The sequence below is a fragment of the Pithys albifrons genome, chromosome Z, assembly GCF_047495875.1.
Source record: "Pithys albifrons albifrons isolate INPA30051 chromosome Z, PitAlb_v1, whole genome shotgun sequence".
NCBI lineage: Eukaryota > Metazoa > Chordata > Aves > Passeriformes > Thamnophilidae > Pithys > Pithys albifrons.
The window spans coordinates 51,624,659-51,651,424 of NC_092497.1; the positions used below are offsets into that span (position 1 = coordinate 51,624,659).

General features: G+C 39.7%; 1 protein-coding gene across 7 annotated transcripts in view; it reads right to left on the reverse strand.

Annotated features, from left to right (window-relative positions):
* The window catches only part of SSBP2 (single stranded DNA binding protein 2), a 143,007-nt gene that overhangs the window by 75,415 nt on the left and 40,826 nt on the right, over positions 1 to 26,766 (reverse strand). For all 7 annotated transcript variants that reach the window (XM_071581486.1, XM_071581485.1, XM_071581481.1 and 4 more), the window contains exon 4: positions 25,600 to 25,684. In XM_071581486.1, the coding sequence (XP_071437587.1) occupies positions 25,600 to 25,684 (85 nt within the window). The remainder of the gene's footprint in view (positions 1 to 25,599; positions 25,685 to 26,766) is intronic.

Consider the following 26,766-nt stretch of genomic DNA (forward strand, 5'->3'; position numbering starts at 1 on the left):
TGTGTTCCCATACCACAGTATTTTGTAACACTCTTGTGCAATATGGTCACAGACTCCTGTGACCAAAATAACTCCAAAAAAATTCCAAGCAAACAGAACTGTAAATATTGTTCTACTTCTTTTGACTTTGATCAAGCTACACTGCATTACCCTGGCTGAAAAGCTGCCCAAAAATATTAATGTCAAACTCTGTTTCCAGTAGCACAGAACGGGGGGGGGGGGAACCCTAAAAGCCTGAGATAATTAAGGGAAGGTGCTTTTTGAAAATTAAACCAGAGCATTTTTTTCCTGCAAGTTAGTCCTGAAATTAGATTGTTCCCAGCAATACTTATATGCCATGGTAATAACGTATGTTCTTTAAGACCAATAAAAAATTGCAAGCACATTTGGAGGTGGTAATGTTCATTTCCCCCCTTTTACAGGAGAGCAAAAAAAGATACAGCAATTTTAGGGAAAAAGGCAGAATAGTGACCAAATGAGATGCAGGCAGGGAATACCATGAGGCCCAACCCCACAACCAACCCTTTTTAGCACATTATCTCTTTCTGAGACCACAGGTTGTTGCCATGACTCGATGTGCCTGCAGCAGACCTGTACACAGCACTGTTCATTGATTTTGGTTCCAGAAATCCTCAGCTTGGCTTTCAAGGACCAAACAGAAGAAAATACTTGAAGGAAACTGGAAAGGAAGGGGGGAAAAATTAAGGAAAAAAAAAGGCAATCATGTTCAGCAACAAAGAGGCATTTTCTTGATGTCACTTCTCATCTACACGGTGAAGAGATGGCATCTTCTGTTCCAGCCTGGTCACTTCTTCTGTGGATCTGTGCAAAGTATTTAAGAACAAAATGGCTTTTTTTTTCCCTAATACCTACCTAGAGAAGCAGAAAATCCATTTCAGTAAAAGTCATTTAAGAATTGTGAGGCTCCAAAATCCAGAGAATATCCTTGAATTTCAATAAAAATCTATAATGTTGTTTTCTAAAGTAAAGTGTTACAGCTCATACGATGGAAATCCCACTAATTGAGTGGTTTTATGTTACATATGAGTATTTAAGGATCTCTAAGGAAGCTTTCCATGGATTAAAGATCAGGTTCATGATCACCTGAGGAACCTGAACAAAGTTCCTAAGCACCTAAGTCTGAGGGACCTGGTAAGAAGCATCCCAGAGCCTCGAAGGGACTGGCTATGGAGTTGCCAAGCCACTCTCCAGGGCATCCCAAAAGTCCTAGCAGGGAGGGAGTTCTGGGGTGCGTGGAAAAAGAGGAAACATTGCCCACATCTTTAAAAAGGGTGGAAAGGAGGACCCAGGGAGCTCTGCCCTGTCAGCCTGGGAAGGCCATGGAACAGATGCTCCTGTGAGCTGCGCTGAGGCACAAGGAGCACAGGAGCACAGGGAGGGGATTTGGGACACCCAGCATGGCTTCACCAGGGCAAATCCTGCCCCACCACCCTCTGGCCTTCTGTGGTGGAGAGATTCCAGTGGTTAAGGGAAGGGCTACAAGTGTCATTTGGAAAAGCCTTTGCCATGGTCCCCCTCAACATCCTTCTTTAAACTGGACAGATATGGATTTGACAGGTGGAATGTGAAGTGCATTAGGAATGGGTTGGATGGTCCCACCCAGAGGGTCGTGGTCAGTGGCTCAGAGTCTCAGTGGGCACCAGTGACCAGTGGAACCCTCAGGGTGCATACTGGTACCAGGGAGACTTCATATCCTCATTAATGGTACAGAGGAAGGGACTGAGGGCACAGGTGACACCGAGCTCAGGGTGCAGAGACAGCACAGGGACCTGCACAAGTCCCAGGAGTAGCCCCTGGGAATCTCCTGAGGATAAACCAGACAAGTGCTGGTGCTGCTCCTGAGCTGGGAGAACCCAGGGATCAATCCAGGCTGGGGATGAGCACATGGAGCAGCCCTGGGACCAGGACCTGGGGGTGCTGGACATGGCAGGGAGTTGGACTGGATGGGATTTAATGCCCCTTCCAGCCCGAACTGTTCTGGGATTCGGTGATTCTGTTTTACATAATAAGAGAAAATAAACTCTAATTCAATAGTTCCTTGTTTCTCAAGGATAAGACACAAAACACAAAATGATGAGTACTGATGTTCTTCTTGGGGAAGGGAAAAAACCCAAACCATCAACACAAAAACTACTGTACAATATGTAAAGCAACAGCAAAATTCCCTGCCATAAAATCCTGGTGAACTGATGTACTTGAGTTTGTAATAAGGTAGAATTTCTCATAAATGATCCAAACAACAGTAGTGTTTTCTTTCTCTTCTTCACTCTCACTGCTCTGTTATGGAAAAACTCACTCCTGAAAACACAGTATGCGGTTCCCTGAAATATTACTTTTTACCAGGAGTTTTGTACATGAACACTGACTTAGAGGAAAGCAAAGTCCTTCCACTGTCTGGAAATCTCACTATTTCTTTTACATTCAAAGCCACTTGCAAGTATCAAATACAAAACAGTATTTTAAAAATGCAAAAAATGTCTTAAAATAAGAACATTTTCACGTGAAAACAATATTCAGACAATTCTTTGGACAGGGAAGAGAAACCTGGTGCACTGCTACACAAAGTAAGTATGTCAAGGAATGAATCTGAACAGAAAATATTGTATTGTATCTTTATGGAAGAGGTTTGAAGGGGTATCAACTGCTGGCACAAGCAACTCATCAGTGAAAGGGTTAAATGAAAAAACTGTGTCACAGATAAAGCAGAAGATTTGTTTTCCTACTGTGGGCATTAAAAATGAATCTTATGCTAAAATTCTGTGCTCGTACTCAGGTATGAGAAGCTTTGATGCCTTCCCTGAGTTCAGTCTCTCCACTGAAGACCATCCTGTTGGGTGAACAAAAGGAACTTGAACTCTGAGCACACTCCAGCCCTCCAACATCCATAATTTAATGAGCTAAGCCACCACCAGGAACAGACACTGCATGTACAGTTTTGAGAAAATTAACCTCCTCCTTCACCATTCAAAATCCAATTACCCACCTAGCCTACAAGGATCAAAACTACTCTTAATTTTTAAAAAAAACTTGCTACCATCTAATTTTGTGAATCTGGCTCATGGTGCAGTTATTTCCCATAACAAATGTATCATTTGGCATAATTGTTTAGAACCCTTTCTGAAAAACAATCCCAAACCAAAGCTGGTTCTGTATTACTCTTAATGATCCAAAAAGCACTTATTTTATCATAGGAGTATGTACAAGGGAGTAGGAAAGAAGAAAATCCCTTGTGGTTTCAGTGACCATTATTGCACTGAGGAGCCAGATGAGGCCATAAAACATTTTTCATGTGGTTATAAAATTTTCCACACTGTTTCCCACTCTGTTTATCATACAAGCTTTACACAAGCTTATTTTCCTGTATTATCATAAACGATTACAAACTGAGCAATCTTGGGGGGGGTTTTTTGTTGTTTTTTTTTTTTTAATAGCCAAGGAGCAAACTTTCCCAAAACCCATTTTCACAAGTACTTTTTGTGGGGGAAAAAATGGAAGTGAAAAAACCTGTTTCACAAATACAGCATGAGAATGTTAAATACAAAAAGTTTGTGTGAGAAAAGCTGGTTAGTTTGAGCCCTGGATTTATACATCATGTAAACAACTAACCAGTGTTTCCATGGGTGGTGTGTTTTGTCAAACTTTTCAAAAACAATTTCTGTTTATATCAATTTGTGCAGTAATTATATTAATAAAAAATCGTTTAAATATTAGAAGGATTACACAGTTCAGTGATAAAAGTGCAAACCAAACAGCAGTGTGGCCACAATTAAAATACTCCATTCAGCTCTGAAAATCCTGGATTTTTTTCAGGGACAACTATCAAAAGTTTTTGTAAGATGCTGAACCACACAAGTTATGAATCAAATATATATGACACTAAACATCCATGTCCAGATCCTCTTGTCTATAATTACAGCTTGTTATGACAGTTCACTACTTCAGAGGTTAATCCTAATTTTTAGAGAATGGATTTTTTGCTTTCCAGGCTGTTTAAATAAATGTAAAAAATTTGTATAGTTTTCTACTTTTGCCCAAATAATCTTGAAAATCCATTCTCTTCTCACTTTCTCCTGAACACTCCCTGCTGAAATGAACATTCCTTAGTGTTCACCTCATGGAAATATTTCAAATTTCCATGTGTTGGTCTTGGAAGAGCATTTTGCACTTTACTGGTTGAGCATCCCATCTTACCTTTCTTTTCTGTTCCATGGAACACTGACTTCTGAAAACTGCTGTTTTCTTCTCAGACCATGCCTCCAGTTGTTTTTTTTCCTTTTAACTTTTAACCTCAGTGTCTCTCTGTGTCATTTTATTGAAATCACTTCCTACAAAGCTTAGTCTCCTTCTGTGTTGCCTTTTGGTTCTGTATGTCCCCCTAGGATGTTGAATTTAATTATACTGCAATTATTATTGGTGGCTCAGCCATTCCATCTCAAATTAACTTCAGTTAGCTATTTAATATTAAATTGAGAATAATGTTGGCTCTCCAACTAATTGCTCTGGAGAAGTTTCTTAATGTGCTGAAAAACAGACCCAAAGGTTTTGTGCTTCAGTTCTGAGTGACTGAAGTCCTGCATTACTCTTAACAATTTGGACAGGACTGCACAGATCCTTCCTCTCTCTCTCTGCTGGTACATCCTTTCCTTGCCCCATGTCTGAACTCCGCAGTTTATTCTCCTTCTTTCAGTTTGGAGTGAAAATCTGAAAACTCAGGGCTTGGAACCCACCAGACAACAACAGCTTTGCAAAGAAATGAGTGAAACTTGACTAAATAAGTATTGCTGGAGCTACACAACCCACCCTTCACTTCTCACTCCCAAACACAAGTGCATTCCACACATGCAAACATGGCCCAAAACCTGCATATTCTCTATAATCCTTGTCTGCAGGGGCTAATAAATCTCAGTCTGTTTTAGGGCTTCTTTTAATTTGCAATGAGCTCCCCATGCCTGTTAGTACCAATGGTTTGCACTTTAATAAGAAACTCAGCCAAACCAGAATTTGATTACAGATGTTGTACAAAGAAAGAGGAAGAGGTAATTCTTAACACAAGTAATTAAATACAGACAAGAGATCTTAGAAAAGGACATTTTGCCCTGTTTGCAGACCAGGAACTGAAGCAAAGAAATTAAATTCTCTGAATAAAGAATTTTCCCTCAAAGTTGGACTTTTTCCTCAGTCCTCCCCATCTGACTCCTCTTTGTCTTTCTTTCTTTCTTTCTTTCTTTCTTTCTTTCTTTCTTTCTTTCTTTCTTTCTTTCTTTCTTTCTTTCTTTCTTTCTTTCTTTCTTTCTTTCTTTCTTTCTTTCTTTCTTTCTTTCTTTCTTTCTTTCTTTCTTTCTTTCTTTCTTTCTTTCTTTCTTTCTTTCTTTCTTTCTTTCTTTCTTTCTTTCCTTCCTTCTTTCCTTCCTTCTTTCCTTCTTTCCTCTTTCTTTCTTCTTTCTTTCTTTCTTTCTTTCTTTCTTTCTTTCTTTCTTTCTTTCTTTCTTTCTTTCTTTCTTTCTTTCTTTCTTTCTTTCTTTCTTTCTTTTTATTTAACTACAAGATTATGCTTTCTATCTGCATTGTAAGGGAAGGAAGAAAATTCAACCACTGGAAGTCCTCCCTTTACCCCTAAACCAGCAGTTTACTGATGGAAAAGAAGCTCATTAATATACACAAGGCCTGAAAACTACATTTAACAACATCTGAGCACCCTTCTTTTTTATGCCTTTTAACATCTACTACTTTGCCATTTCCAAAACTTAGTGAAACTCTTGTACCCAGACCACCTGGGAAGACCATTGTCAACATTCACTGCCTGGTTTTCCTTTTACTTTCACATTCTTTGATTAAATAAATGTTATAAATGCAATCATACTCCATGTTCTTATCCCAGGTACTGTCTGACAAACGTGATTTCTGCAATACATGAAACACAGTGATGCTGATACTTAAAAATCTGGTTGTGAATTACAAAAGAATCAGTCACACATATTGAAGTAACTTGATTTTGAAACTGGAAAACGCTGTGTCATTGGCAATGCCAGAAATACCTTCCCATAGGACTCTATAAATTCTGTATTATGTGGCTGCTTTTTTCCTGTTGCAGAATAATTACAATTATATAAGAATAAATAGAAATTTATTTCGCTCCTCAGCATAGCAAGAAAAAACTTCTTTTATAGAGCTTTGTTGCTACACTTTGCAGAGGAAAGACACAGATAGCAATGGCCACAGAGCAGGAAAATCTGAGAGTGTCTGATGTAAAATACACTGATGACAAGATATTACCTGAGAACTGTTCTTCCAGAGTTGAATCTCTGGGACAGAATTGACTTTCAGGATGTATCATGGTTAACTGAAAAGGTTAAAGCTATGTTTAAACAATCTCTTTTATTTATACTATTATTATTTTATTATTATTAATGATGTTATTGTTGTTGTATTGTTTGAGTTTTTCTGTTATTAGTTCCTATTCTACTCAGACAAGCTCTTCCAAATCTGCAGAGAGGGACACAACTCTTTTTTTTAATGCTGCCGAGTGGAAAATATTTTCTCCTTTGTTTATTCTATTTTTCCTGTGCTGTACATGAGGATGAACATCCAGAGTATTAAAATAACTCAATCATTGTTTCAAAAAACAAACATATGCACCCAAGGGGAATAATCCTTCCTGATTTTCTTCCTTAGATGTATCCACATCCAATTCTGAGAACTCTGCCACAAAATGAGAGAGAAACAGATGCACTCGCTCTCGATTCTTCATGTTTTTTATTTTTAGGTGATGCCTGGAATTGCTTGAGGCTTTTCAACTACAAACTTAGAAAATTAAGCTTTTCCAACCTCTCCTTTCTTCCTGGTGGAGAGGACAGACACATCCAACTGCTGGTTCAAAGTAGGCTGTAATAATGCCAAGGTCATGGGTTCAATCCCCCGTGTGGACCATTGACTGAAGAGTTGGACTCAATGAGCCTTGGGGGTCCCTTCCAGCTCAGAATAGTCTGTGTGTGATGTTAAGGTGTTGTGGTACCTCTGGGAAGTTTGGAAGCTGCACTACAAGAGGGATGTGAGAGGCTGGTTACAGGTTTTCATCCTCAGGGGATGAGGGATCACCTCACTTCCTCTGCATGGAAGGAAAGCAGCAGAATTGGTGCAGAAGTGTCAGAATTGGTACAAAAGATTTGTAAGAGAATGAATAAAAACCAGTTTTTGCCTCCAGGTGAGACTGAAGGAGCTGCCTCATCATCAGCTGCAAAGAATTGGCTGAACAGAGACTGCTGAAGGAAAAAGCCATGGATTTCAGGGGGAATTCCAATACCTTTAATAGTATCCTTTGTAATATACATGAGCGTTGTCAATGACACTAACAAGACTTTCTTGGGAAATCAGAGAACACTTTACAGGAATACGGACAGACAAGTTGCTAAATTACAAACAGGCCAACTGTGTTAGGATATTGGAACCAATCAGCAGTGAATTGGTAAGAAAGTTCCCAACACAAACAGAACACTGAGTAACAGCTAAAATTCCTCAAACTCAAGCTGTATTAGGCATGACAATACTCATAAAATCATCTCCCCTTGGAGGTGTATCATTCCTGAACCTGTCTGAAAATCTCCACATGATTTTTATACTTGTTGTAGGGTTGGTTATCTCATTTTCCAAAGCATTATTTGGAATATCAAAGACACTACTGATCACACCTCTGCTTCTGAGGGTTTCCCATTTGGGAATTCAGTGGGGGTTTTTTTAAATAACACAGTGATACAATGCGGTATGTATCTGACTCCTCTGATTCATTTTAATTCAACTTACTGGTTTTTATACATTTTCAACATGCCATCTTATTGGTCATAAGGTCTCACTCATCCTCCAGCCCACAGAACCCGCTACGTTAAGCTACAAAAGTCTCTTTTTGAGGATTAAGAGCTTTTGTTTTACTTCCCCCCCATTTTACTACCTATGACATAATCAATTACAAAGCCTGAATGTCTGCAATTAACAGAGCTATGAATATGTGTGAAAATTCACTCTTTTCTGCAAAACTGAAAACTGTGTGTACTCTTCTGATATAAAAAGAGCTAATTTATTACTTTTAATGATGTCCAAAGTTTTTGTCTTGCTATTGACTTATCTGGGAATTGATATGTATAAAGGAAAGAGAACAAAATGAACATTTTTTTTAAAGAAGGATGGCAAGGAAGGTTGGGGTGTCTGTACAAGGCTTGTCCCAGGGGTACAGAGGGGCTCAGAAGCTGATGAGGAACAGACCCTGCTTAGATGGGAAACTGGTAAAAGAGATTGTTCAAGCTCTGCCAAGTCAAGAAGTCCTCATGTCATTTTATTACAAATACAAAGAGGAACTGAATAGCTCAGTTGGTTAAAACTTGGCTATAACAATGCCAAGGTCATGGGTTCAATCCCCTGTGTGGGCCACTGACTGAAGAGCTGGACTCGATGATCCTTGTGGGTCCCATCCAGCTCAGAACAGTCTGGGATTCTGTGATCTTCTTCTTATTTAACTCTAAGCATGGCTATTTCCGAAGAATTTCATAACTGGACTCCCCAGATTAAGGGAAAAATAATTATATAATGTGAGACACATACCATTAGTATTTCAACTACCACAACATCCAGGACTACACACAGATGGATACAGAGAAACAGGAGGAATCGAGAGAAAAAAAGAGAAATTACTGGCTACTACCTAGGCAGCAGACAAACCACATTAACAGTACATTCCACTGATTTTTAATGCTTAAAATGTATATAAAAATATAGCATAATGAATAGTAAACATATATAAAATAAATATAAATATATGTAACATATAAAAATGTTTAAGCCAAACAAAGGAGAACCAAACAAAACCCCAATTAAAACGCTAAAGCCACATTTAAGGAATTAATCTGAAGAATGGTAACAAGGAAAGTCTGAGAATATTCTGAAAAGAACATGGCAGAGGACACCAAGTTTGAAAGCCTGAGGGTGAAGAACTCTATTTCTCCAAGCAGGCAAAGAAAAGGGTGAAAAAAGGAAACTTAACCCCCCCTTTTCCTTCAAAATGAGCTTGGGAAGATGCAAAGAAAAAGCTGAGATGTTGGTGTGGAGAAAATGAATTTTTGAAGACACAAACAGACTTATGAAGATAGTAGGTGAGTTTGTGTTTGGAAATGACCTAAGAGTGGATATATGGAAAGGGAAATGGCAGAAAGGTAACAGAGGGAAAAAGATGAGGAATAACCAATGTAGGAAACATGGAAAAAAGGAAAGAACATCTGGCAAGTCAGGAAGGGAATGAGGTGAGCACAGAGCCAAGCCATGGACGGCACTGAGGGTGGGATAGGCTGATCAAACTAAGCGTGGACCAGATTCCACTCCACTTGAACAAAACAGGTGAAATCTGTGTTGGAAAAGGTCCCTGGAGCCCTAAAGGGTGAAAAGCTGCCCCCACACTGGTGTGGCTCAAGGGAAACAAAATCAAGACTTTTTCTTGTGTGTTCCTAAGGACAAGAAGGATTGAAAAGCTTTAATTGCAAATCAGGTGGGAATGGGGAATAAGAAGGGAAAGGCAAAGAGCTATGCAAGGAATGCAGGAGAAGGGAATGAGTGACTGGAACAAGCAGCAGGAGCTACAACCCCTTCCTGACCCTGTGACAGAATAAAAATGGACAGGAAAGGAGAAGGAAAACCAGAGGTGAAAGGTCACATTATATGTCACCGTGCCCTTAGTTTATTATTTTTAAGAAGTCAATGAGGCTGCACAGAGAGAATGATGAGAGGGAGAAGGCAAAGACTTCAGCAAAGACCCAGAAACAGGGAGGAGCTCCCCAGGATGGGAAAAGGGATGTGGATCTGATGATGCTTGGGTGCAAATCTGCTGCAGGGCAAGATGGCAGGGCTGGAAAAAAGAGAAGATGAATCTGTAAGCAAGGGAAGTGGGGCTGGTCACAGGATTTCCGCGAGGGACTCTGAGCTCCATGAGAGCAGGGCTGGAGGAAGCGGATGCTGGGAGGCTGCCAGGGCAGTGGAGAGAGAGAGAGAGAGAGAGAACAGCACAGTTTACCAAAGAGCTCTGTTCAAATATGTGCTCAAAGAGGACAAACCCAGCAGTGGGAGCAAACAGGGGTGAGGACCTGCAGTGTTTGCTCCTGCAGAGCAGAGTCTGCAGGGATTTTTAGGTCTGAGGTGGGGAGGGGGCAAAGAAAAAGATGGATGAGTGTGCAGAAAAGTGAACTGTTAATAACCTTAAAATAACAATTACCTACAGAAAGCCTCCCCTTTGATCTGGGGAATCCCATTGTCTCAATGGTATGGAGTATTTACATGGAGAATCAAAGGCTGATGAGCTCTTTCTGAATGTCTGAGCCACCGGTGCCCAAATGGTTTTGATCCCTCACTCTTTACAAGTTCTCACCAGGAATCGTGAATTTTCAACCTCCAGTTTCATGCCAACATTTTGAGCAGTTCCTGATCCCACCACCCACACTTAAAAACACTCCTCCTCCAGGAGCAATAACATAAAACAAATTATGGGGTTGTTTCCAACACCAAGTGCTGCTGAAAGATACAGGCTTGACATTATTTCACCAATTAAACACTGAAATTAGGGACAGCTCCACTGTGAGACACACAGATTATAATGACTGCATCCATCACATGTATTTAAATATATATATATGTGTTTATACATCTTGCAAATATAATTCCAGCTTCACTGCAGTGCAATCCAGCAATCAATGCAATCTTAATTGGGAAAAATACTAAAAAATGAATAGCATAAAAAAATTAAGAAAAGGTTCTCTAAAACTACCTCCAAAATTTACTTTTTCAATAACGACCTTGAAAATTCAACTCCAGGTGCAGCAACACTGATTTCTTGTGTAAGGAGACTATACATCATTCTGTGGAAAATATTATCTTAGATTTTGATCAATTGTTCTGGGAGTCTGAACTGCAGCCTTTTCTCTGAAACCTCCCAATCCTGACATAACCTTGCAGCAGACTCTCCAAACCTCCAGTACAGTGGCATTAAAGCAGCAGACATGCAAATCAAGACCTGACAATTTAGGTCTTTAATTCTCCTGAAAATTCCCAACAGTTTTGCTGTAGTACAGAAATCAGATTATGCTGAAGAGCAGTGAAATTCCAAATTTTTATGTATTAGACTTCATGCTGGTAGTGCTGTTTCAGGACCATGTTTCTACACACAGAGTACAACTTAACAAGAAAAAAGGAGTTTTATCCTCATCAGCAAATGAAGGGTTGGTTCCAGCACACAGCACAAAGGAAACTCAGCACCTGAATTACTCAACACAATTCAGCATTTCACTTTGCATCTAAAAAAGTAAAAGCCACTACAGTGACACAGCATGTGCTGATTGTGTATCTTCAGAAGGAAAAAGGGGGAAAAAACCACTGGAAAAACTGAAATACATAAAAAATGTCAGATGTTTTAAGCAGCAGATATGACTTTCTGGAGATAATGATGAATTAATTAATTTGAGGGTGCTGTTTAATTAAAAAGCTACCAAGAAGACCACAGACAGGAAGGATATGGTTGTACTTGATCTATACCTAGCAAAGAAATGAAAATAAAATAATTTCCCGCAGTCTGACACTGGATATGGGGCCTGTTTCTAAATTTCTTCCATCCTATAACAAGTTTTTAACTTCAGCAGCTGCTGCAATACAGAAAACTCCTGGACAACATTAAGCTGCAAACTGCTGAGCAACTGGAACAAAGAATATTGACAGCACTGTTTGGGTCCCAAAAGAGAACATTTAGAAACCAAGTAACTGGAAACAAGACTTGAACCAATTCCACGGTTCATCAAACACACGCAGGAATATGTTGATTCAGTGCAGTTACAGCGAGTGAATTTGAATGCCTGTCAGGCCAGGATTAAAAATTAAAGCAGAGGTCTTGGCATGTCAGGAATTCATGCTGCTAAGGAAAATAAAATGGAAAAAAATAGGAAAAAAAAGGTAAACATATTTTTAAAAAGCAAAATCATTGACCAGCAGGGGGTCACCACCACAGTGGGCTGAGAAAAGGAGAAGAGCAAGAAAATTTGGATATTTGGACAAGGCTGACAGCCAGTTTTGAGCCAGACCTTTGAGGATGCTTGAGAGCAATACTTCAGGGGGTTTTTTACTGTTTTTATAAATATACAAGTGGTTTGTCACACAACTGAACAGTATGCTGAGATATCTATCTGCACATAGCAAAGGCAACATAAAAGTTAGTTATTAACTAACTTACCTTACAGTAGTTTCGGAGAAGTTGAGATTAAGCTCTCAAGCAAAGGGAAATAAAAGTAGAGGTCTCAGACTGCTAATTATTACCAGAACACTGGTAAAAGAAGGATCTGTGCCATGGCTTATTTACCACAGGCAAGCACAAAAGAGTGCCCAGAGTGGTCCCCTTGTCTATGCAGCCCAAACCATTATTTAAATTTAAATAAATCAAAGTAATATGTTTAAAAATAATTATACTTGAATTTAACTAAATCAAAATAATTTTTTAAAATAAATTTAAATTATGTTTTATCTTGATCTGTAGTCATGGTGTTTCAGTAGCTCTCTGGAATCAGGGAAGGGGGAACCAAAACCAATTCACACAACTTGTGCCAGATACTTAAATTACAATTTCAGCTCAATTCCTGAGCTCTACAAAACACTCCTCTTGCTTGAAAAGTAGCACTCCTGGTCTTCTCAGCAAGATCAATACTGAGCAAGTGTAACTTGGTTTTGGGCCATTCCTTTCTATTTATTTTTAGAACAAATAAAATATATAGCAGGGAATATATTGATGGGTTTGTGACTATTGAGCCTTCCTTTGTGTTCTTCCACTACGCATTTTCTGTGAAAATCTTTCAAGGTAAAACTTTCAAAGTAAAAAGCACCTGAAGCACAACTGCTCAAATTTAAGTTTTCAGCTATTTGTGTACTAACAAACATGAAAACCTTTGCTTGTTGCATCCCCCTTACCCATATTTTGTAATAATAAAATGTGATTTCATGCTTGCATTTATATATTTTATCACATCATTACCTTTATTCCCTTTAGTGATGCAAGAGAAAGCTAAACCAAGATAAAGTTAACAGTGGAAAAACTGTGCTGATGGATTGGATACCAGGACCAACAGGTTCAACACTTCCTTCTCTTCTGTACTAAGGAGGGACTCTCCAAAGCAAGCAGCACTAAAATTCCAGGTAAAATTGTGGGGAGACTCTATGACTCCTCTTCTGTGTCAGGAAAAGGCCTTTAAAGAAACTATTCTATTTTTCCTGCTCTAGAAATAAACAAATTTGGAGATTTCTAAGTTTTATTGAATACATGTTGGTCTCTCCAAAACAAGACAAATCACAAATGGCACTTGAAAATCACTGTCCTGTTTATTGTTTTTTCCTTTATTCCTTCCTTCAGCTTCACCCAGTTTCATGACCAGCTCAATTAATTACATTAATTTTACAAAGAGTTCTAGAACACCAAATAAAACAGCACAGTACCTGCCCATGTGTAAAGAAACTCCTGTACCACCATCACCACAGGTTTGAGAAGCCTTTGTATCTTCCTTGGAAGTCACATTTTAGGATAAAACAGTGTTTTGTGTCTTGGGGCACCTGAAGTTGCCCTAAAGACAACCAGAGGAATCAAATAAACATGGAAAGAAGCACCATGGATGGCCAATGGCACGTGATTCAAAATGTTCCAGGAAACAAGACAAAAATGGACACAATTCTAGTTCTGCAACTTCAACATGGTTTCCCTATTCAGCAAAAGTCTAACACAGAAATTACTGGGAAAATAAGCGATTTTCAGTTGTAGGATTCTTCTCCTGTTTAGGTAATGGTGTGTGTAATTGGTTACAACACACACACACAAACAATACCTCAGTTTTTGCCACTTGCAAGGCATCATCCCAACAACGGCAACGTTCTCCAGGCCACATTTAATCAAGTGGGATATATTTTCTGAGGTTGCCTTCTAGTCACTAATAAATCTAGTTTGTAAATGGATGCTTATTTCCTGATATATATCCTCTGACCTCAACCTGAAATACTGAAAGCTGCAATAAATCTGAGAACAGGTACTCCAATTACTGTGTTTTACTGTACTTTTTCAGCTAGGAAGTGCCTGACAAAATCAGGGTGTTTCACATCTTTTATGTGACTGGTTTACAGAGTTTGGTTAATCCAGTATTAGCCCTCTATCAAAAAAAAAAGCACCTCTTTGTTAAGAACAAAGATTATTACTACAGACACAGGTATGAAAGCTTGAAAGGATCAACCCTGAGATTTACAAGGATAAGTATCCTAACTCAGCCTCTTGAACAGGGAACCTGATTTATGGCAGCTGGAGCACCTCTGGAGTTCATCTCATGTCAGAACAGCTGTTCTGTCTCCAGAAATTTAAAAGGTAAAAAAAAAAAAATTTTTGAAAAATAATCCTTGGTACTTATATTAACAAGAACTTGTAGCCAATCTTTAAGCACATATAGCTGAGATTTAATTCAGAATGTCAAAATACCTGAGCCCAAATTACCAGCTCTTTCAGCTCCTGCTCTCTTCAAACATAATTTTAAGTCACATAACAAACCCAGAGGTTTTACCATCATTCAACCCTAGGCTTGATGTTAATAATGTTAACTGGGCCATTTCCAGTTACTGCTATTAACAAATCATTTTTACATTTGGGCAGTTGACAAATTCAGAAAAAAGCAGAAGATTAACAGACCAAGTTGATAATTTTTCCTCTTCCACTTATTTTAAGTCACAGGCTGTGAATACACTGTTTGTTACAGGTTTATAACCCACAGAAATAATGGACTAACCCAAATTGTTGCTGACAAAACTTGCAACGATGGAGGTTGGGCCAAGGAGAGTCAACACTTGTCTGTTGTTGGACACATAACTCAGCTGCAATTGCTGCAGTTTAGGGAAAATTTCAGCAACTAAAAAATAGGCTTTTAAGAAGAATCTTAAACTACAGATTCCACTTCATAAAATTACTACCCATACTGTATGAAAATGCAAAGTGTGTTTTGGTGGAAACAGAGAAATGTAATTTATTAATGATAACTGTTCTAGCACTACCCCTTTGGGGTGAGATGACATCTATAATATAAAAAAACCTAATAAAGACCTTTTTGGAAATCACTCTCTGGGATTTTCTGGACTTCAATACCATTTTCTTGTGCTAATTTGGATTTCAGGAAACTGAATAGAAGCAATGTCAGCTTTACTAGGCAAACGTGTTCTTTTGGTACTTAATTTAATTACTTTCCATCATTCACTCAGCTCATGCTTTCTAAGCAATCAAGTTAAAAACCGTATTTTTTTAAGCCATATTTTTTAAAAATACATTTCAGCAACAGAAGCTTCAACAAAACCCTCCACATACTGTAGTGCTGCAAAAAGAAACACCAGTATCAATTTTGTTCCAGGAAGAAGAAATTCTGCAAATTATCAGGATATGACAGCAAGAATGTCAATGAGCTCCCTTTTTCCCTGTTAAGAGGAAATCCAACACATGTCCTGCATAGAGCAATGGGGAGAAAGCAGCTGAAGCAAGAAAAATAAAGCAACTGGCAATGGGAGTCACAAAACACTTTGTTGCTGTACACAAAACAACACAGAACTATGAAAATACTGTGAAAAACGTTAAAAAATTATAAATTAACTGCTAGGATGGAGTGCCACTCTCTGTAGTGGCATCTGAGAGTTGTCCATGAACAACCTTCATCACTTTCATCCTTATGAACAGAAAATGTGAGGTTTTCTTCACAAGAGAGAAATGGAAAAAGGTCTCTTTGCCATGAACATGCAGGGGGAAAAAAACCAGACTAAATAAAGTCATAGTTGGTTTCTGTAGTGAGAAATAACTCTAAAAGTGTACAGTAAACGAGAACAACGTGCTGTATCAGTATTTCCTATGACCCTGTGAGTGTTATCACAGTTCAACACCCAAAATGCTCCCCAGCCATGGAATTGTTTGCCAGATCAGGGCCAAAGTCCCTGATCCTGCTGTTGGATCCACACAGGCAGATCCCAACACCTGTGCAGATCTGTGATAAAGCCAAGGAGGTCGTGCTCCATGGGGATTCATGTGCCTGCCTTCACAAATCCCACTGCAAATCTCACTCGTGCAAAATTGATTTATTAAGTACAGTGCCATACTTGACTATATGCATACACAACTCTGTGTCTTCTCCTGCCACTCTCTTAAAGCAGAAAAGGTATTAAAACTCACCTCATGGATTGCTCTCCCTTCATTATTTCGTATTTAAGAACTTTGTAAATTCCACAGACTAAAACTTTAGGTCTGCAGTGTGTTTATGGAAACCAGATCTGAAAGCAGAACTGGAAAGCATTTTGCAGATTCTTTATGGCACAGATCATAGTATTTATTACACACCTTATAAAGAACTTTGTCTTCCCCTTCCCCCTATGTCAGAGTAAACTAGACAGGTCATGCACCTCTTCTGGGGTGAATTATGCAGAGAACTCCTTTCTTGGCAGGGTAAATGAGCCTCCGATGGGTTGCAGACAGTGCGTCTGAGTTTTGTTACAGGTATCCTCCCCAGCTGGCATAAATCTGCCTTGTGGATGTTACTGTGGAGATGTACACTTAAGTTAAGGAGGGGTCACAATAAAACAGCCTACAATGACAATGCACAATGCAGATTTTCACCTTAAGCCAAGCCTATTATTTTTGATTTCCCTTGATTATGCCACCATATCCCTTACTCTTTAGGGGGCAATAAAAATGGAGATTAAATGTTGTATTTTCTCTGTTCGTACACACTGAAGGTTTGCTATTTTTAGTGGCTAAGTTAGGATGTTCAGAACACAGAGATTTCGAAATAAAAAAATGGATTTCAAAATCCCATTCTAAGTGTATCCCAGGGGGCAGATCTGCACGTTTCCTCCCAAGCAACACATTCTGTGCAGGCTCACGATCCCATGTTGGCACAACTGCTTGTAGCATCAACTCAGCAGATAACTCAAAAAGACTATTATCTGTTCCCTGTGACTCGTGTTACATAATGTGCATTTCATATTTAGCGCAGTGTTTGGATGTGACAGTTCTAGTCAACCATGGATATCCCTGTTCCCTCCAGAGGCCTCCCTGCCTTTCCTCCTCATTACTTCATTTTTCACCACCTCTCATAAGGCATTTGTTGTTCAGCTGTTCTTATTAAGAGCTGCATGTCTCCCGCAATTTGTGATCTTCAGGATTCATCTTTCATCATATTAGAGAGCAGATGGAAGTTGTAAGTCCTCGGTTTTCCCAGGCATGTGTTAAGCAAGTCTGAAATGAGTCACTTAGATGTATTAACGGAGCAGTCGAGCCGATAAGAGAATCTGTGTTTGGCATATTGTGCAGAAATAAGGCTCTCACTTTCGCTTTTACTTTTTATGAGGCTGAAGGAGAATGAATTCAGGCAAAGTGCCTCAAATCCAGACAAGTACTGGCACCAGGAAAAGAAGAAGTGCTGTGTTCTGGAGGAGACAAGGGTGCACCTGAGGGAGAGACTCACTGGGCAAACTGGAGCTGCCCAATCCAAACCTGTGGCACAAGGACACCCAAACTACTTGGCATTGCCAACACCAGGGGAAATCCTGGCATGGGAAATGAACCACCAGGAGTGTTAAAGGTTCAAACACAGCAAGGTGGTGTTGGGAGGAGCCCCCTCAGCCAATTTTTCTCACTTTACCAACACAAAGGTTTGGGCTTGGAGTGCCAGGACTGAGGACAAAGGATGGATGATGACTTTCAGATTCCAGCTAAATGGTGGGATGGAGGTGAGAAACAGAACCCCAGCACCTGGGGGTGGGGAGAGGTTTTTCCCCCGGTGTGCTGGCTTGGCTTTTGGGGTTTTTCTTTGGGCAGCAGCAGAGAAAGACCCACTGCTTGCTGGTGAGAGCTCTTTTTCTGGCTCTGCTCTTTGCTTTGCCCCCTCCATCTCTGGGCACCCCGAGCTTCAGAGAGACAAAGAAGAGATGAGAGTCACAGCTGCTTCAGGACACACTGCAGACCTTTTTTTTTCTTCCTGAGGACCGACTTGGACTGCAAGGAGATTCCTGGGAATTACCAATTTTACTCCACTCCCAGCTTTTCCTTCTTCTTTTTGAACAAAGGACAGAGAGAGAGAGAGAGAGCCCAGTGAGTGTTCAACCCTTGTCTTTGCCTCGGTGGGAACAGACTGAGGATTCCCCTCACAGCCAGCCCAGGTGTGACACTGACACTGCCCATAAACAGAACTGCTCCAGGAGGAACCCACACTTTGGGGGTTGTTCTCTTTTGTTTTTACTTTTGGTGCTGGGAGAGTTGTTTGCTCTGGTCTGTTTAGTTATATCTATATCTACATATATATATAGTAGTGAAGAACAGTTATCCTTCTTATATCCATCTTCTAATTAAAGTTCCTTTTTCTTAAATTTAATAAGGAGTGATGTGATTATTGAGGAGAAATCCTCTCTTCTGTTTTTTGGTGAACATTTTGGTTTCCCCTCAAACTAAGACAAGGAGGAAGGAGCGTGGGGCAAACAGGTCATGGCAAGGCTTTAATCCAACATTTGCTCCTATTGATCCAGTGTTTGTGCAGCACTTTATTGACGTGAAGCATTATGTACAATCAGTGTTAAATATTAATGTCACAAGATCTCAAACTCTGAACCCACAGCATTTGTTAGCCAATTTAATACTCCCACTGTCACTGAGCTACAACTTGACCTCCTTTAATAACTTTCTGGAGTGCTGTAAAAACACACTGTGTACACTATGCAATGAATAAGAATGATCTCTGTGTCAACATCAGCAAATAAAATGGTTTAAAATACAACTACTGCAAAGTTTAAAAACAAGGCATTTCTCAATTCTACTTGGATTCATGGTAGGATGTATCTCCTCCTTTTTAGAAGAGAAATAAGTTTGAAAGAAATGGAAGTTTCTACAGCTTTTGAGGGAATGTCTGAAATCCAGAAGCTTTACACTTTTATATATTATTAAATTACTAAAACATATATAATTGTGTATACACATAAGTGCCTTCATTTGTAAAAGCAAAAACACCATCTCTCCACTGAAACCTTGATTTTGAGTTCACTCCAAATTATAAAGTTTAAAATTTAAAGTGAATACAGCTTTCACTATGGCAGCATAAATAATCGATTAAATCCATTACAGCAAATGAAAAAAATTAAAATTTGAATGAACGGAGTTCATTCAATTGCAAGGAATTTTGCACAGGATACATTTCAGAACATTACTCTGAGAAATGGTTGAATTTAACAGCTGCTCGTTGGGACAACCACACAGGAAAAGAAACTGCAGCATCTTGGGATTGCCACTGAACTGGTCAGAGATTTCCAGTGGAGCCGTCTGCCAGGCATCAACACGTGTCATAACTTTGGAGCAGAAGTGCCTTGGCTTTATTTTAATCATGCAGAGAGCCCTTGACTTCCGAACACAGAGAAATGAATCCATGGAGACACGAACCATGGACTAAAGTATCCAATAATTTAACAGTGTGTCTATGAACAATTAAGAAAATAATCTTCCAACCAGATTTTACCTGTGATTTGTAAAAAATAAACTACTCTAGAAGGCTGTGAGGCAGCCTGAGCATCCCAGTTATTTTACCTCATCCTCTGTCCTCCACGTTATCTCTTCAACCAATGACTTCTTCCTTAACCAACTCAATCGTCACACTCTCCCCCTCTCCCCCAAGCAAAAGAAAATCAAATTTAGTCCCATTTCATAAATTTGATATGGTTCTACACACAGTGTACATAAGTCTTTTTAGTGCTCCATTCTGAATAACTACTATTTTTCGCACAGAATGTTCCTGGAAAGCCTCCCCTCATTAAAATGGTTGTTATGTCCTATTGTTTTTAATGAAAATGAAGCTGAAATGGTTCTCAGAAAAGAGGCAGAAGAAAGTAACATGTCCAGTGCCTCGCTCTGGGAAACATGAAAGAGGAGCTAAATTACCTTTGGGGAAATGGTGGTTCCTTATCCTGTCAGAGGCTTCCACTGAGCTCAAACTAATTAAGCATTTTACTTCTACATTCTAAGACAATTAAAAATCCACTCAAAGAAGCAGCACTGAAATTTTGCGGAGGAAATGCTGCTTGTTCTCTCTGAAACAAGTGGGTTAGTCCTCACATTAAAAGAGAAACACAGCACAAAATTACCTGGGAAATTACCTCTTATGAAGAAAAAAATTATGTTGACTGTAAGAAACGATGCATTTCTGTGTCAGAGCTTACAATTAACATTTGTGACACAGAGTATTTCAAATCCAACTGCTGCATGTTCCAGTAATTTAGGGAAAGGAATGACGAAGGAGGATGGCGATGAGCAGAACCAGCACATCTGCCTTCCCCATGAAAATGTGAGAATGAGAATTCTCCTGGGGATTGTCTTAGCAGGAAACAAATAGAGAATAAATCCCTATTTTCCCGCAAAAGGAGCCTCTACAAACCCAAGGGAAGTACCAATTTCTCAACTTCGGAAATTTCTGATACGCAAACAAAGAGTTTCACTCCCTTGGAGATGCCAGTGCAATATTTTGAGATACACCTATAAATACGTGACAAGTCACTGCTGGTTGCAGGCACTGATGCCCACTTTGACTGGGGGCTGGAGGATGCTTTTAATTAATCCTTTCCACACAACTGCATTTAAGAACAGCTACTAAGCAATAAAATTAAGGAGCTGAAGAGAATGAAAAAGTTCAGCTTGCCTGTGTGTAGTTCTGCATAAGACCTTGGAATTCTGGAGCACGCTGTCCTCCCCAAACCTCCCAGTAAGCACTGGCCTCCCAGGAAGACAAAATTATGTCCCTACAGGGCCGACAAGGCAAGAATTCTAAGCATTTATCACCTTTTTTCACATTTTCACATTTACAGCTTTTTGGCTGCACAGATGAGAAAGCCAAGGTCCTACCACCTTGGGAGACACATGGAGAGTATTCTGCACGAAATACAATTTATTAATTGTTCATTGTTGTGTAATCTGTAATCCTATATAATGTGTTCAGACATGTAATTTCAAGGTAAATTCCAGGTTTTCTTAGTCCTCCTCTAGCTTCCACATTTAAGAACACATTCTACTATACATATATACCTGATTAGCTCAGTTGGTTAAAACTTGGTTGTAATAATGCCAAGGTCGTGGGTTCAATCCCCTGTGTGGGCCACTGACTGAAGAGCTGGACTTGATGATCCTTGTGGGTCCTTCCAACTCAGAACAGTCTGTGATTCTGTGATATATGCACATATATATATTTTTTCATTCTGTGGAGGCATGATCTCCATGGAATTAAAAAAGCAGCAAAGAAAGGCATTTCATTCATACTTAATGCTATTTACATACAGAGAAAAGGGTATTATTTTGACAATGAATGTACGGAAGGAAACACTTTTCATTTTCATATCACTTACAAAAAGAATATCATGGCCACTTAATTTCCTCTAGTTTCAGGACATAACCTGTTGTCTGCATGGACACAGGTCATGTCTACACAGCAGAATGAATCACATGTCTGCAGAACATACTCTGAAGCTGAAATTACAGATTTAATCATGATCAGGAAACATGTAAAGGGCCTTCCACAACTCTGTGAAACTCAGGTAAGGAATTAACAGGTAACTCAAACCAGCAGTGCTGCTTTTGGTCCAACACTCCTGAGCAAAGCAGAGCTTTTTATTTTAATGTCTGTTTTAAGCAGAAGCAGTTCAACATGCATTCTCCACAGAAACTGGCAGCTGGAAAACAGATCTAGAATTCCATTTTCATCCAGAAAACTGTGAGGACTGAGAAGTTGCCCTGACTAGGCTGCCTGCAGAAGGTCACAGCAGCAAGAGATGGGCAAGGCAAGAAAACCATTAGTGAAAACAAGTTCTTCCACCCCTGATACACAAAAGGCAGAGATCCAGAGATGTGAAAGAGTGCCAGGCCTGAGGAAGAGTCATCAGAAGTAGAGGTGCTGCTAAAAATCTAGCTCATGTTTTAATTCCCCTTATCACCCAGTTTTTAGCTTGGGAAGAAGTGGAAGAAAACCCACGTTGGAACTCCCTTCTCTCAGAAGATCTCAACACCCAGAAAAACAAGCTCTGAAGTAGAGATGAACAGATCTCCTCAGGATACCCTGAAGAAAGGAAAGCCACTCTGCACTGAAGTTCTGCCTCAGAGCATCCATGTGCATGGATTCTTCACAGGACCTCAGAGCATGGAGAAGTTTTGCTCCAGGAAAAGTAACAGGTAGCTGGGAAAGATTCATGGAGATTTTCTGCTCCAAATAAAGCTCCTCCTACTGAAATGCTGTAACATTAACAGGCTGGGGGAGCAAATACCACTTGCCTTTCCTGAGTCACCTGAAGTGGAAACCACTTCCAGTTCTATGTCATGGATGTTAAAACCTTTCAGGCAGAGCCCGAGCCAGCACATGCACTGTCATGACATGCACTGTCACAACATGCACTGTCACGACATGCACTGGTCTTTTCAAGCCTAAAACAGATTTCATAAATGTACCTAATGAGCCCAGACCTTTGTTCACTCAGAACAAAACATATCCAATGGCAAACCTCAGTAGGAGGTAATTTATTTCCTCAATAGAAAGTAAATATATAACCCACTCTAAATACAGACAAGCTGCAAATACACTTGGGATGAGCACAGAAAATCTTTATAAAGCCAGAACAGACCCTTCCTTTTCTATTTTTGGATTTTTAGTATGATGAGTGTTGTGGCACTGCAGCCAACAAAGCACTGTCTGAGAAGGCAAGGGAGAACTCAAAAGGCATTATTTTTGCAATTCCAGTTAAGACACTTTAAAGAACTTTAAGATACTGTAGAACTTTGAAGTAAACTTAAACTAAATTTCTGTGTGCATTCATTTTATGAGTCAACCTGTGTGTTCCTGACTGACTTGCTGCTACACTGACAGAGGCAGCAATGCTTCACAAACTATTAAACCATCTGCAAGTGCTTTCCCTCCTCCACCAAACATCCTCAAACCTCTCTCTCCACAAAGGCAAAGACAGACAAGACCATTCCCTCAGCTAACACAGCTCGCTCAGTGTCAGAGATGGCACATCTGGTGCCACCAGACCACACAGCCCTTCAGCAGTAACGACTCTCCTTAGCTCAAGTGGAACACATCCCTAATAAAGAATTCTGAATTGCTCATATGAATTAATAAACAAGCCTTCTGTGCTGTTTTGTACTTGCAATTACAACTTTCAGATAGGACAGCACAGCTACAAATGCTTTACTTGACCTGCAACGTGACCATCAGGGTTCTGGTTACCAGACCCCTTGGCCTCTTGGAGGAGCCACAACCCAACAAGCAGCTCCCTGATGGTCTCCACTGATGATGGAGGTTTGACCCCTCTGAAGTCAGTGGAAAACACTACATGGGTCAGGGTTACACTTACTAAATGTTCATCTTCCTCTGCTGTGAAATTTGCTTGGCAATGTTTTACAACAATTTTCAATGTTCTTTAAAACGTGAGCATACAACACACTCATAAAATATGGGACACAAATATTGTGATAGAGACTGTCCTGCTAAACGGAAAGCAGGTGATGATAAGGAACACCATGAGTCTTGCAAGACATTAAATGAGTTAATCCCAACAAAAATAATGCAAAGCTTTTCCTGCCACCTTAAAAGATTGAGAGAATGGGGTTTAGAAACAGCTGGAGTTAATTTCTAAAATAAACCAAATTGTTTGTAAAGTAAGCACTCATCCTGTCTATATGTAATACAGAATTATACCAAGATTTCATCTTTCCTTCAATCACAGAATTGTATCACACACAGAACTCATCTTCTCATTTCTCCTGAATTATGTCAATACACATCATAATGCAGACAGAACTGAGCAATGAGGCCATGTAACAGTCCAAGACTTGTAGAAGTCAGAAATGTTGAAGGGTGGTGCTAACACAACTTTTTTTTTATTTGACATTATTCTGGTTCACCTACTAAAGTTCTTGGTATACCTCAAAATTCAGGTTCAACACTGAACTTACTGACCAATGAACTCTTGTGAGTTTAAACATTTGTGGACTCCACTCCTTTTTAGACTTCAAGTACCTTCTCACTGAGTTTCCTCTTGCTGATCATTCTGTTTCACAATTATTTCACAGTAACATTTTCAGTTTTCAGATTTTTGGCTTTTGTTAAACACAACATATTTGGAGAGCACAATGTGCCCTGCTGAAGTCAACTGGTGTGCTGTAGATTCTGACCTCCCAAAATTCAAATCTCTACTGTCATTCCCTACAGCCTTACACTATTCCTGTAAAACTATTGCTCCTTGTGGGGAATTGAAGGATTCCAAATATACAGCCAAATATTTTATTTTTCCAGTAACTTTGTATTTAAAGCAGATAAGGTAAAAAGTATTACACCAATTGCACTTGCAAGAGTTACTTAATTTTTAATTTGAGGAATGTGCTTTACTGAGTTGGCTGACCTTAACACCCCTGTGGGTGCAAAACTTCCTTGTAAGCTGTTCCCCTCTCTGATACCTTTATTTGTTCATTAATTATGTCTATGACCAGTGCAAACTGAACATGGCTGTGCAACACTGTCCAAGCACCTTTTCCAGTTTCCCTCAAAATTTACCAACTACAGGGTATTTAAGAGGCATTGGTAAAATGTGCTGAATGTACCCAGCTGTGGTGCATTTACAATATAGTTGTTTACTACAAATAAGGCAAGATCATCATTGGCTTCCACATTTTTGTGCAGGACACCAAGCCATGACCACATTACGACAACAGAAAATGGAAAATGGTCACTTGGCTGATTCATTCCTGTTGTTCCAAATCTCTGTTTGTAAGACACTGGGCTGTGGCAGTCTGAGTTCTATTTTATCTGTGGAAATACTCTTTGGCAGTAACTAGACACTATTTCTAAGACAGACCTGGTGATGACTCAAGGAAAGATGTTTCACAGTTGTACTGTGAGAATTACTCTCCCCCAAAACCCCACTGAACTTCCTGCTGTGTTTTGAACTAAGTCTCAAAGGCAGCAAAACTGGCATAAACTTTTATTTCTTCTGTTCTCTTGGACCAGACAATTTTGCATTTAACTTATTCTATGACAATTAATTGTTTATTAGGATGAAAAATACTTCAGGATACAAAAATACCCAAAGAACACCCACACTCTCAGCCAGTGAGAGAAGCCAGGGCATCAGTTCTAGCTGCTGAACAGCCTTTGCTTTAGCACTGACAGAGCTAAATGGATATTTAGACAGGGCACATCTTTTGCTTCCATGTGCCTTTGTGACCAGCCAGGCATGTCCATGGACAGAAGCACATTCTTCAGTCTGCATTAACACCTGGCACTGCACCTTGATCTCTGAGATGGCTTCTACGAGTTACCCACATTCTGCTGGCAATCAAAGAATTAGAAGCCCTAATTCTGAGCTATCCCCAGAAAACTCAGAGTTACACAGGACCAACACCTGTGTTTCTGAGCCACTGCAGTGCAGGAAAACTTCCCCATCACGTTTTATCACATGCAATTAACAAAAATGTGGCAAAGACACAAAACTTACGTAGTCATGGAAGGCTTTTGCTTCACTGGAGTGTTCACATGTTTCTCGTCTTTCTGGAGCTGCACAGTAGAGATCCCAAAATACACTGCAAGTTAAGAGTGACAGAGATGGAGGGAATGTCACTGCAGTGTCCATGTACATTTTATGCTGCACACACACACCCCACACACATGTCCCTTTGTAGAAACAGGTATATCATTTTCCCTCCAAGGGGTGAAAAAGACTCTAAGGAAGAATTTAGCTTTGTAAAACATCTCTGAGGAACCAAGTCCTGCTGTCTGATCTCTGAGACAAGCAGTGCTCTGCTCCTTCAACACCACTGTAGCACAGACCAAGAATGCAGTCTAATATATAATGTGCTTTTGACCTCACCCCTCTGGCAACAGCTGCCACATTAACTTCCACAAGGATGGATTCACAACAACATGGAAAGGAAACAAACTGGGAGAAAAGTGGCAATTTTTCCAAGGTCAAGGTTCACAGAATCCCAGCATGGTTTGGGTTGGAAGGGACCTTAAAGCCCATCATCCAGTGCCACCCCCTGCCATGGGCAGGGACACCTTCCACTATTCCAGGTTGCTCCAAGCCCTGTCCAGGCTGGCCTTGGACACTCCCAGGGATGGGATAGCCACAGCTGCTCTGGGCAAATGTCCAATATTGACCTTAAACAAAAGTTCCCAGAGAATCTGTTGCGTGGACAAGCATAGTAAATAGATCAGCATGTTCCTGGATCATAAATAAAGGGAAATTATGGTACCTACTCCCACTGGTCTTTCCCCCAAGCCTTCAAACAGCTGCACACAAATCAGATCTAACACACAGTTACTGGAATTAAACTATGTTTAAATGAATAAAATAATACAATTTTTCATAGTAGTTTTTTATTGGTTTAGACATAATCCTTTCTAACTTAGACCAGCACCAAATTTATACTCCTATAAACTTATAATCCTTTATAACTTAGTCCAGGGCTTTGAGGACAATTTGAGCACTCTGCTTCAGAGCATCAAAATTAGGGATAATGCAGAAATGAGAGATAAAAGGGACATAATCCTCCTCCCAAGCTTCAATACGTGACTTTTCATGCAACTGTACCTATCACTTGGGTTCAAATGGGGCCATTTTAAAGATCCTAAGTTCTTGTGCTGCTGAGATATTCTCTGCAAT